Source organism: Anas platyrhynchos, chromosome 2, assembly GCF_047663525.1.
Source record: "Anas platyrhynchos isolate ZD024472 breed Pekin duck chromosome 2, IASCAAS_PekinDuck_T2T, whole genome shotgun sequence".
NCBI lineage: Eukaryota > Metazoa > Chordata > Aves > Anseriformes > Anatidae > Anas > Anas platyrhynchos.
The window spans coordinates 29650887-29662370 of record NC_092588.1 but is presented as its reverse complement, the minus strand read 5'-3'; the positions used below and the strand labels follow the sequence as shown (position 1 = coordinate 29662370).

The following is an 11484-nucleotide window of genomic DNA, read 5'->3' as shown; positions in this document are numbered from 1 at the left end:
TTGCCATTAAAGCTCGCTTACCCTCCTCCTGTCTTTCTTAAAATCTCGGATGTCCCCGGAGTTAATGGGGACGGCCACATATTCCTAGTCACTGGTCCCTGAGCGCTAGAGTCAGAGTCGCTATCAGAGACTCCCTGGGGTTGCAGATTAGGAAGCCTGGGAGTCGGAGGGGCTGCAGATGGTGGTGGTGAAATATAGGGAGGCAGTGGGGCTGGGGTCTCTAATTCTCGTTTTTTCTTGTGCCTCTCATTCCCTCCTTTTTCTTTTAGAGGATATAAATTGGCTCGAGTTTCTGAGCTGATCCACAAATGTGCATATTCACTTTCTTCCAAACTAAAAGGTTCCTTTGAGTTTACATAAATATTTAGGGCCTGGCAAACCCAATCTTCAAAGGACCCAAATACGGGCCAGTAAAGGTGGTCTCCTCGAATCTGTTTATCACCCCAAACTTCAACACAATAATGTATCATTTTTACTTTATTCCTTCCCCGCCTAAAAGGGGAATCCTCCCAATTTTTAATCATTAATCCCGGGGTAACCTAACATCAGATGTTACCCCACCCATGGGACCAGAAGGCTTACTCTTCTTCTGTCCCATTGTCGTGGTTTAACCCGGCCGGCAGCTAAACACCACGCAGCCGTTCGCTCACCCTCCCCCCTCCCTCTCTGGGACGGGGGAGAGAAATGGAAAGTGAAGCCCGTGAGTTGAGATAAAGACAGTTTAATAAGACAGGAAAATAATAATAACAAAATAATAATAACAATAATAACAATAATAATAATATGGTGATAATAGGGAAATAATAATAATATGTACAAACAAGTGATGCACAATGCAATTGCTCACCACTCGCTGACCGATGCCCAGCCTAACCCCGAGCAGTCCGGCCCCCTTCCCCCGGTTAGCCACCCCTATATATTGTTTAGCATGACGTCAGATGGTATGGAATACCCCTTTGGCTAGTTTGGGTCACCTGTCCTGGGTCTGTCCCCTCCCAGCTCTTACTGCACCCCCAGCCTGTCCGTTGGCAGGACAGAGCAAAAGGCTGAGATGTCCTTGGCTTAGTATAAGCACTGCTCTGCAACAATTAAAGCTTCGGGGTGTTATCAGCACTCTTCTCATCCTAAGCCAAAACAGCATTCCACCAGCTACTAGGAAGAAAATTAATTCTGTGCTAACTGAAACCAGGACACCCATCTTCTGGAGTGCCTTCACACACACACACACAAATCGCTTCCCCCTTTTCGTGGCCCAGTCCCTCGCGGGATGTGGGAATCGCACTACCGAGGGGTCCGCACTCGCTTCGTCCGCAATTGGACGTCTCACAACGCTACGCTCCAGGATACCCAACCCCAACCGAACGGATCACTGGCCTATACTTACTCACTCCTGAGTCTTCGTTCGGTCTTCGTGCACAAAGATTACTAGGGGTTGCCGGCTTTATTTGCTTGCTGCCGAATTTAGGGTTCGTTGGTGAAGGATTTGAATGAAAGTAGTCCTAGCGAAGGCCGCTGAAATCAGCAGGGCGCCCCCTCCGAAGGTCTTTCAATCAGATTGCCTTCATCCGAGTCACGGCACCAAATTTGTTATAAGTTGCCCCCTTAATTAATTTTCAGAGAGCATTGCATTAATAATAGAAAGGAATTTATTGAGTAAGCAACAGCAAGCAAAACAGCGCTGGGCGGCCGGGGAGTCTCGGCTCCACCAACGGCGCGCACCTCACCCCCGCCAGGGTCCCTTTTTATATCTTGGTAATTCCGGGATTACGCAGCACATCCTGGTATATTCTGCGACTGCGCGCACTGTTGCTAGGGGGTCGTCTCTGTCCCTCTGGTGGTCGTGAAGTTGAAGGCCATAGTCTTCCTTGGCACTGTGGTTCAACTTCTTTTTTTTATTTGGTCATGTTGGCCCAGCGTGAGACAGGAAGGCAGGATGTTGATACACTAGGTTAGCAATTTATCAGGAGATGGTTACATGAGCTTTGCAGCAGTGTCTTTAAACAAAAGAGGCAACAGATGCAGAAGGAGAGAAGGGGAGGGGGGGGGGGGGGTTTCTCTTTTTTGTTACATTAAGCAAAAGAATTTTCATAGTGTCTAGCCAAGCATTATACAGCTCCTTACTTCAGCAGGGAGTTTTCACAACTCCCGTTCCTCAAACAGAACTCCTTGTTTTTACAAAAGACAGTGAACAAACATTTATTGTGTATTACATAACCCATCAGAAAAAAAAAAATGTATTCACTTCCAATACAAAATGCATCTCTTCTGGTTGATATATTCCAAAATATTTCCTCTAACGTATTCCTGGTCATATTGCCTACGTGTTATATTTATCCTCATTAATATCCTCAGTTACTCAACCATATTGAATAAACTACAGTACTTCTGAATGACATCAAAATCTGTCACCTAATAGGGATAGAAGTAAAAGTAAAATAAATACAAATAGATAAATACATAAATAAATACAGACTTCCCAAGCAACCTTACTTCTTAAATTAATGGATAAAATACGATAGCTTCCCTGTTTTATTCCATAACCTCTGCTTATGGTACGCAATTTTAAGTGGTACTGGCGCCCTGAGCAGATCCTTTATGTCAATTTTATGTCAAAAGCTTGCCTTTTTTCTCTAACTTTACTGGACTAACAAAAATATTACCTCTTTCCATATACTTTTTCCCCCTCTTTTTAGTATTATTGGAGGATCACTGTCACACCTGTAATATACTAAAATATCTACTCCAGTTAAGAAGTTTGTAACAGGGAATATGATCAGAACAAGTGGAAATCATAAGGTGTAATCCCTTTGCGGTAGGGCAGCCAGCTGCTGTTGGCACATCTCAGATCAGACACTGCTTAGGGGCAGGTCAGTACAAAGACTTGGGGCTATGACTGCAATGGTTTCTGCTCGAGTAGACCTTCACACCTTAGGTTTATGCTGCTTATGTTTGGGTACTTAAATCCATGTCTAAATAGGGATTTAGGGCATTACACAGGCGAAAGAAGAGTCAGTTGGCCTCTCTCCTTTAACTATAGACAAGCACAGCCTGGAGCAACCCCAGATCATTAAATGAGGCTCGTAGGAATACCCGGGGGAGAGGCCGTCTCAGCGCCTCGCGGACTACATTTCCCAGGCGGCCTTGCGGCAGACAGCCCGCCCTCCCATTGCCCTCCTCCGCGAGGGGCCTGCTGGGAGTTGTAGTAGAGGGGCAGCGAGAAGATGGCGACCAAGATCAACGTAGTGCTGCGGCCGGTGAAGAGTATCGTGGTGCGCTTCTGCCCCTTCGAGTCCAACGTGGAGAGCACCAGGTGAGGGGCGCCGGGGGGCTGTCAGGCAACCCCGGCCCCCCGGCGGCGTTGGTGTGCCCTGGGCCTCGGGCCTGCGCCGGGGGGGGGGGGACCTGGGCCTGCGCTGAGGAGCTGGGGGGGGGCACAATGACCTTGGGGTTACTTCAATTAACCCCAAGTTAATTGACATAACTTGTTAGTAACCCAGCTGGGAGAAACGCCTTGAAGTTTTGCGAAGTTCTTTCTACGTGTTAAGTATATAAGGAACATCCGTGTGGATTTTCACAAATAAAAATCCAAACGAAAAAATCCTCATAAAAAAAAAATCCAAATAAATAAAAATCCTAATAAAAAATCCCCATAAAAAGTACGTCTGAAACTATTAAATACAAATTCCATTATGTTTACGCTTCTGTCACCCTGCCATGTCAAGCTGTTCAAATCAGTTTTTAAAATATCTTCCATGTGTTTGCTGAACTTCTCCCTACAGTGTACTCAGTATATCTTTATCTTTCAGAAAATTTCTTGAATGTATAAGCCGTAAAAAAATACAAGCCACCAACAGGAACTGCGAGGTGACTGCGGATGTGAGACACGATGGGTCTGAACCACTTGTCGATGTTATGTTTGGTAAGGAGTTCTTTTTGAATCCTTACAAAAAAAACCTTCCAAGTTTGTGTTTTTACAGCATTACTGTATCCTTTATGATACTTTTTGCTGTGGTTTCTTGTTTTTGGTTCTGGTTTACACCTAAATGTGCAGCAGGGAGGAAAAAAGGAAGAGGGAGTCGCTGAGGGTTTGATATATATAGAAACATGCATGTATGTCTTTGTGCTAGTTAGACCTGGTAGGGTTGAGTCTGCTTGTGCAGTAACGTACTTGTGGGACCACACAATCAAACAGAGTTCCAGGGAAGGACGTGTAGCTTTGTTTTGATGTAAGAATCTGTTCACTTTGTAATTTATTTATTTTTTTTTAACCTATGGTGGAGGCATCTTGGTCTTGAGAATAGAAAAGTTTATACTTTCAGCTGCTTATACAACTGAGCAACTTGCTGTGTAGCTTGAAGGAACTGCTCATATAAGACCATACGTGTGCAGGTGGCCTTGCAAAATGAGGTCAACTGGAGTACAATGAATTTCTCGGTTTGCTTTGAGAGTACAGTGAGGAGGAAGGGATGATGGTGGAAATTTCCTCAGTTCTGGAAGCAGCCCAGATTCAAGGCTATGAACAGATGGCTGTAATCTGCTTTTGTCCTTTTCTCTGGCTGCATCTTCTTTCCTGCTGTGCTGTAATGGCCCAATATGGCATGTAGCCCATTAAAGTTTTCATTATTATTTTTTCCTGTTACTCTCCTTTCTTAAGCTTTCATATATTTAGTGAGTCACTAGAAACGCCATAAGTGCTGAATGTACTTCACTTTGCTGAGGAAAGACAAATTATTTTAGTGTTGATAATGGGTGTTTCTCTCGCCCCCTTGCCTCTGCCTTTCCCATCTATGACTCTAACTGTGATGTATTAAGACTTAAGCAGTAAAGCTTAATGTTTTCTAGTGTAAAACAAAACCAATTTATTTCACTAAAGCCAAGAGCTCTGAACTCTTCACTAAGAGCCGATTTTTTCCGAGTGAAGTTTGCAGCCCTTGCAGTTGGCAACTGTTATTGGAACTTGGGTGCCCTGCATGGCATTGCATTATATAGGTTTGGATACATCTTTTATGTTTGCAAACCTTGTAAAAATTAAAAATTAACTTAGGTACTGCCCTTAGTTTCTAATGCTCCCTCCCTGTTTTAAAGTGCTATGTTTGTTTGTGCTCAGAATTTTAGAAATTCTAGTGGTCTGTACTTTCTGATGTTGTAACTGCCAGATTGTGTAAAACAATTCACCGTTTGGGCTAAAGAAGTAAGTTAAATGGACCATATACAACATGCTGCTAAAGTGCTGTACCATGTGTGGAAATTATGCATAGCAGTACCTTCTGTTAGATAACTTTGAGGGTATAATGTGAGGCACTTTTATGAAATATATGTTCTTACCATAGATAAATCTAGAAAAAATGGTTATTTTTGAATAATGCAGTGCAGAAATAAAGATTACAGGCTCATTCAGTGCACTTTAATATATTTGTTTGTTGCATAATAAGATTTTGTGGTAAGTGGACTACCTTCTAATCAGACAAGATGAACAGGGTATTTGGATTTATGTATACAAAACACAACTGCACGCTGAAGTAATTGTGGCTTAGACTTTGAGTTCTTGAAATTTCTTTCCTTTGCAGCTGATGGAGATCGATTGATAATGAAAGGAGCCAACCTGACGACAGTAGAAATGTTAACAGCATTGGGGTCCAGATGTAATACAAAAGAGCTTAAGGCAGAACAGAAAAGCAAGAAGAAGAATCCCTGAAGAACAGAACAATGACTGTGTTTGCATTTACATGTGTTAAAACAGAAAAGTGTACAGAAGGATTTATCCAAAGCAACAAATTCCAAGAGAGATGGCTGAAACACTGACCAGGTTAACATAGAGCAGAATGAACTATTTAAATATTCTCCTGTCATCCACGAAATGAAGGCATAATGCATTGACAGATCATCATCTACTAGTGGATCAGAGTGACTCAAGATGCATGAATGCATCTTTCTAAGCACCAGCCTCTGTCATCTGCATGTTGGACTAATATCACATGTATTTGTCTATAATTATGAATTAGTTAATAAATACTAAAGTGAAGATGGGTCTGTCTAGATGTTACTTCCAACAATTTTTCTATGTGTTGAAACAACAAATATTACAGCAGTTCTCATTTGTGAAAATTGTTAAATATAAATATCTGAAGAAGACTTAAAAGTAATCATCGATGTAGCTGAGGAACTGCAAGCTGCAAATACAGAGTAGATTTTCTGATACTCCGTTTATATTACCTCTGTTGTTAAGTCCCTGTCATTTTCTTCTTTTTCAAGAAAGTGTGAGATTTGCTAAATGTAAATTTATCTCAGCAATTAGAGTAACAAGGTAATGGGACTGTGAACACACAGTAGAGCTACTCATCCTGCATAAAAGTAGCGAAGTCTAGCTCAAAGGGAAACATAAGTTAGTGTTTTTGATAATTGGAGGAAAGGTCTATCTTTGAAGTTCAGTTTTGTAATATTTTTGTCACTCAGTTGTGGGAGATTTCATTAAATATTTTACAAAGATCAAAGGGAGAGCTTTATTTGTTGTTTATAGCCCAGTGTCCAACCCTATTATTTATTAACGTAAGTGCTTAGGTGTCTCGTGTATTGCAGAGCTCTGTGGGTTTGGAAAGGCTGATCTGTCCTCAGGCTGTGCAGGTGAAGGTGTCAACTGCACATGCATTTCATGTGCATCAGTTTTGTTCTATTTCAGTCCTTAATGAAAACGTGACCGAATTTTTAGTTTCAAGAACTGCAGGTGCTGTCCTATTGAGGTATTAGTTCTACCTGTTCTTGATCAGGTGCTTGACTTTTTATAAAATTTTAGTATGTACATTTAGTCATGCATTTAGTATGACGTTAATTTGACAGCAGACTTGTGACACAAATCTTTTATCTAAAACTAATTTGAACTTACTTTTGCCAAGATTTGCAAATAGACACTGTCCTTTCTGAAAGCAACATCATTTTATCTAGCAGCACTTTTAAGGTCTGTCCTCCCAACTTCTTCACCAGGTTGTTGAAGTCAAGGCTATCTCTTTATCACCTTGCAGATGGAGGTGCAGAGCTGTGCTAAACACGCACCTTTGTTGTGTTACGATGGCCTCTTCTGTGTGTTTGCAAGAAATAGAAGAGGGTGAGATAAAATGATTGGGGCAGATAGGTCGATGAAATTCAGACACAGGAACAACACGTGTGAACTACTTTGTCTGGGATGAATACCTTCTCTGCAGTCTGTTATCCTTTTTTCTTTATTATTATTATTTTTAATTAGGCCACCAGTTCTTTGAGGTGGTTTCAGAATGCTGAGCTCCTGAACCTGCTATTGAGCTCCCTTCTGGTGAAGGAGTTATGAAAACATCTAAACATCTGAAATTCCTTGAAAGGATTGCAAGTCCTGTGAAGCTAAAAGAGAATTTTAGAAAGTGAACAAAATAGAAAAAAAAAAAAAAAAAAGTTGTTCACGGGACAGTTTGAGTTCCTTTTTTTTTTTTTTTTTTCAGTTTAGAGGAATATTTCGTGGCATGATGTTACCTGAATTAGTCTTAGAGAGAAAGTGAGAAGTGGAAGAACACTGAAGAATTATTTTAGTCCCCAGTTAATCATGTATTTGTATGCCCAAAAGGTGATTTTTGTGATCTTTTAATTTTTACCAATTTGTACAACAGTTAAGTAAATTATGCAAAGGTTGTCTTCAAAAGTGAAGCACTTATATCCATCATAAATAATTAGCCATACATATCCACTTAGGGAATATAACAGGGGTTAAGTAATAAGGTTCTAGAGTGTTTATATTGGTCCAAGATAGAGGTTTATATATACGACAAGGAGAGAGAGAAAAATGAAGGTCCCAGTTCAGCTTTTTACAGCTAAAATGAATCTCCCCTGTTGAAGGATATATATATTTTTTTTCTTTAGTCTAATGGAGAGGCATCCAACTCACTATAGACAAAATCTGTTCAGGTATTGTAACCCAGAGGTGCCCAACTTTGTTGCTTAGGTCAGGCAAAAGGCCGATAACACCGCTATTTGAGAAATGACTGACAACTCCGTGGACAAAGTGTAGTCTGCTGCTGCCTTTGCTCTGCGTGCTATTAGCTGCAATTTGCAATGGTAAAAGTACAGTACATTTTGTGTGTGAAAAAGAAGTCATTTTCTAGTATTCAAATATGTAATCTAAAGAAAATGCACAGGATAGAAAAACAAAGCTAAGAATGTGCATTCTCAAGACTACAAGATAGTGAAGTTATACAAGCAATAGGGGCAAGAAGGTACTCCTGTGATGACTATTATGTTGATATGTAGAAAATTATTCTCCCTGCAATCTGCAGATAAGGGTAAAAATGCATTTCTAAAGTATATTGATGATAATCTTTAATGAATTTATTCTCTAAGCATTTAGATAATTTTGCTGTGAGCTCTTCATGCAGTATCAATTTCTGCTCCTGTGTAACTGAATGAAACAAAGCAGAGTGACTGGCTGCTTGGACGTTTTATTGACATCCATAGGCTAGGGGTGTGGATATAGAGGGTATTAAGGTCAGTCATACAGAACAAAGCAGGGCTGGATGAGCATTGACTTTGCATGTTATTATTCTCTGACCCACAAATCTTGATGATAATACCTCACCAAAAATGTAGCCACCTGCCTGAATACAAAAGGAGCTGGAACAGGTCCTTAAAACACTAGGATTAACTAAATACAAACAGCACACCGTGTTGGGTAAATAGGATGTCTGATAGCAGGTGATGACTTTAAAATGTTTTTAGGCACATCATGTACTCATCTCGGAAAATCGTTTGCCCTATTGGATGTGAAAGAATGCATTAATGATGGTTTGTCCTAGTTTTTCATCTAGACTCTGTAAATCTTGAATGAGCAACAAATACGCTATAATGAAGTGAAAATTGAAAAAGAAATTTAAAAAAGAAAGAAAATTAAGTATCCTTGGACTGTGTTTAGCTGTTCTCAAGGCTCTCCTCTCCTCTCCTCTCCTCTCCTCTCCTCTCCTCTCCTCTCCTCTCCTCTCCTCTCCTCTCCTCTCCTCTCCTCTCCTCTCCTCTCCTCTCCTCTCCTCTCCTCTCCTCTCCTCTCCTCTCCTCTCCTCTCCTCTCCTCTCCTCTCTAATTTTGCTCCCAAACATACCTTCCACATGTGTATACACATGCACAGGGAGGGTACACTCCTTGTAGGGTACACTCCTTGTAGTTGAGGAATTGCTGGCCTCCTGCCCACCTCACCAGCTGACTGCACAACCCTGGATGCCAGGCCTGGCTTCTCCACGGTGTGGTTAGGAGTCACCTCCAGGCCAACAGCTTGCCTATTGACAGTGCCTCTCTCAACGGCGCTTTCATCCCCTCCTTTCTTCTCCCGGCTTAAGAGCCTTTTTCCTTCCTGCAACTATTTGATCTCATCCGCTCTTGCCTTTTCCCTCTGGGAGGCCTGAGTCAATCTTCTACGCTCTTTTTGATGTCCGCCAAGAGCCTGCAGTAGCTTTGACCAATTGAGAAGCTTTGCTCCTGGTAGACTCTTGCTTGTTCTCTTCTTCCCCCCCTTTATATATCCAGATACCTTACTATATCCAGATACCTTACTATATCCTTACTATATCCAGAACCTTACTGGCTCTGTACACTGAGGAGTGTTGGGACACAGCAGTGCTTTGCGGAGCCACTTTGCTCTCTGATTGTCTTTTACCTAAGAGCAAATAATCTTTACCCTGAGCTGGTCTTCTCAAGGTTTTACAAAGTTAAGGCTGTGCCCAGCGATAGATATTAAGAGCCCCCCATATCAAATGGGGGGCTGTGTTGTGCTTCATGAGGGAAGGAGGGTGTGCTTACATATGAAAAGAGCATTTCTTTTAAAATAAAATAGCTAGAAGAGCAGAGTGGCAGACCTGCTTGTGAAAATGCTTGGTCAATAGGAACAAAGCCTGGGAAAGGCCGAGTCCCTCGTGGCCAAGCTTTCATACCTCAGTCTGATGATCTTTGCAGGAAGCTCAGAGGACAGGCAGGAGACAAAGCAGCACGTTCCTTCTTGTTCCTTCTTTACCCAGTTAATACTTCTCTGTTTTTTTTGACCCCTACACCCTTTTTCAGCGGGGGATGAAAGACCAGCCTGACTTTAAAAATAGCATGGTCTGCAAGAAAAACCAGCAAATTTGTCATGTGAAACACAGTTCTTCCTCAAACTGTCTTTTCTTTACTAGTGAGTCTGAGTGGTTCAAATTACTTGCATGAATAAAAGAAACGTTATTTTGAGTTTTAAAGTTTCTTTTCTAGGTGGGACTTTAGAGAACTTCTCTTCAAAATCTACTTCTCAAACGAATCCCACAGTATTTACTGGAAACGGCAAATTAATGAATTGTATGGCTGTTTCTTCTTTTCCTTCATGTAGCTCAGCACCAAGTTAGATTGCTCCCTAGTATATGCACATACAGGGAAGGGTACCAGAAACAGTACCCAAAACTATCTTATGTCAGAAATATTAAAAAAAAAAAAAATCAGGGAAGTAAGGTATTTCTTATTAAGGTTACCTTAATTTATTAATTAAGGTATTTCTTACCTCCTCGCAGATTTTCTATGGCCTAAGTTTTAGATATGTAAACTCATATTGTGAGAAGGAATCAAGGATGTAAACCCAAATAAAGTGAGGCTTTTCAGGTCTAGAAGAGCAAACTGGAAAATACCTGCCTGTCCTGCGTGGTTGCCTGGGATGCCAGAGGCAAGAACTTTCTTAGAAGATCTTTTGAATACAAGTCACGTACTTAAAAAACTTGGCACGTTGGCAATGGGAGCGGGATAGAAGTAAAAACCAGCTTTAGCTTCCAATTTTTTCCTTAGTTTCCTTTGACAGTCTATGAAAGAGAAAGGCCCAATCCATTAAACGGGCTACGCATAATCCTAACAATTTACAATGAGGGTTGTGCTCAACACAGAGAGCAGCAGTCATGGTCCCCCTCACTCCAAAGCTCCTGAGAATGGAGTTGTAACCTGTGTCACCCCTAAGAGATGATGAAGGGGCTTAGGGCACCTTCTGAGGCTGTGGCAATATTACACCCACCACTCTCCTCATCTTGGACTGGGCATGCTCCCATTCCAGCCATAATGGCCAAGGTAAAACATGCCAGGGGTGGCAGAGCTCTTCCACAGCCCCTTGTGTGACTGACGTGCCTCTTTGTAGGGTGGCGAGTTGTGGAGCTGGGCAGAGCCTGGCAGAGGAAAAGCTTGGTCCTCTTGAACACAGCGAAGACCCCGTCTCTGTGAAGGACAGGTGGCTGGGCCTGTGATGCTCTCCTTGGTGAAACCCTGAGAATGAAAAGCAGTGCAATTATTAAAACTTTAAACAAAGCTTTTTCCTGAGGTTGCCTTTAGAATGGTCAATTAATATCCTTGGTAATGAAACTTTCCTTAGAATATGCAACTGAAAATGAATGCTAAAACTCTTCTAAATCCAGTGGGCAGGTCTTCAATTTGTGATTCTAAATTTCATATGCTAATTACTCATTGTAGAAATATTTC

At 41.6% G+C, this 11484-nt stretch overlaps 1 protein-coding gene across 1 annotated transcript; it reads left to right on the top strand.

Annotated features, from left to right (window-relative positions):
- Positions 1-3152: 3152 nt before the first annotated feature.
- Positions 3153-6022, top strand: MRPL53 (mitochondrial ribosomal protein L53). The gene is made up of 3 exons (XM_038175319.2): positions 3153-3310; positions 3807-3919; positions 5568-6022. Exons 1-3 carry the CDS (start codon positions 3222-3224, stop codon positions 5693-5695), a joined length of 330 nt encoding a protein of 109 aa, XP_038031247.2. The 5' UTR covers positions 3153-3221; the 3' UTR covers positions 5696-6022.
- The last annotated feature ends 5462 nt before the right edge of the window (positions 6023-11484 follow it).

Coding starts and splice junctions, on each gene's coding strand:
- MRPL53 (XM_038175319.2), top strand. CDS start 3,222: ATGGCGACCAAGATCAACGTAGTGCTGCGGCCGGTGAAGAGTATCGTG. Junction 3,311..3,806: donor TCCAACGTGGAGAGCACCAG/GTGAGGGGCGCC, acceptor TTTATCTTTCAG/AAAATTTCTTGAATGTATAA. Junction 3,920..5,567: donor ACTTGTCGATGTTATGTTTG/GTAAGGAGTTCT, acceptor TTTCCTTTGCAG/CTGATGGAGATCGATTGATA.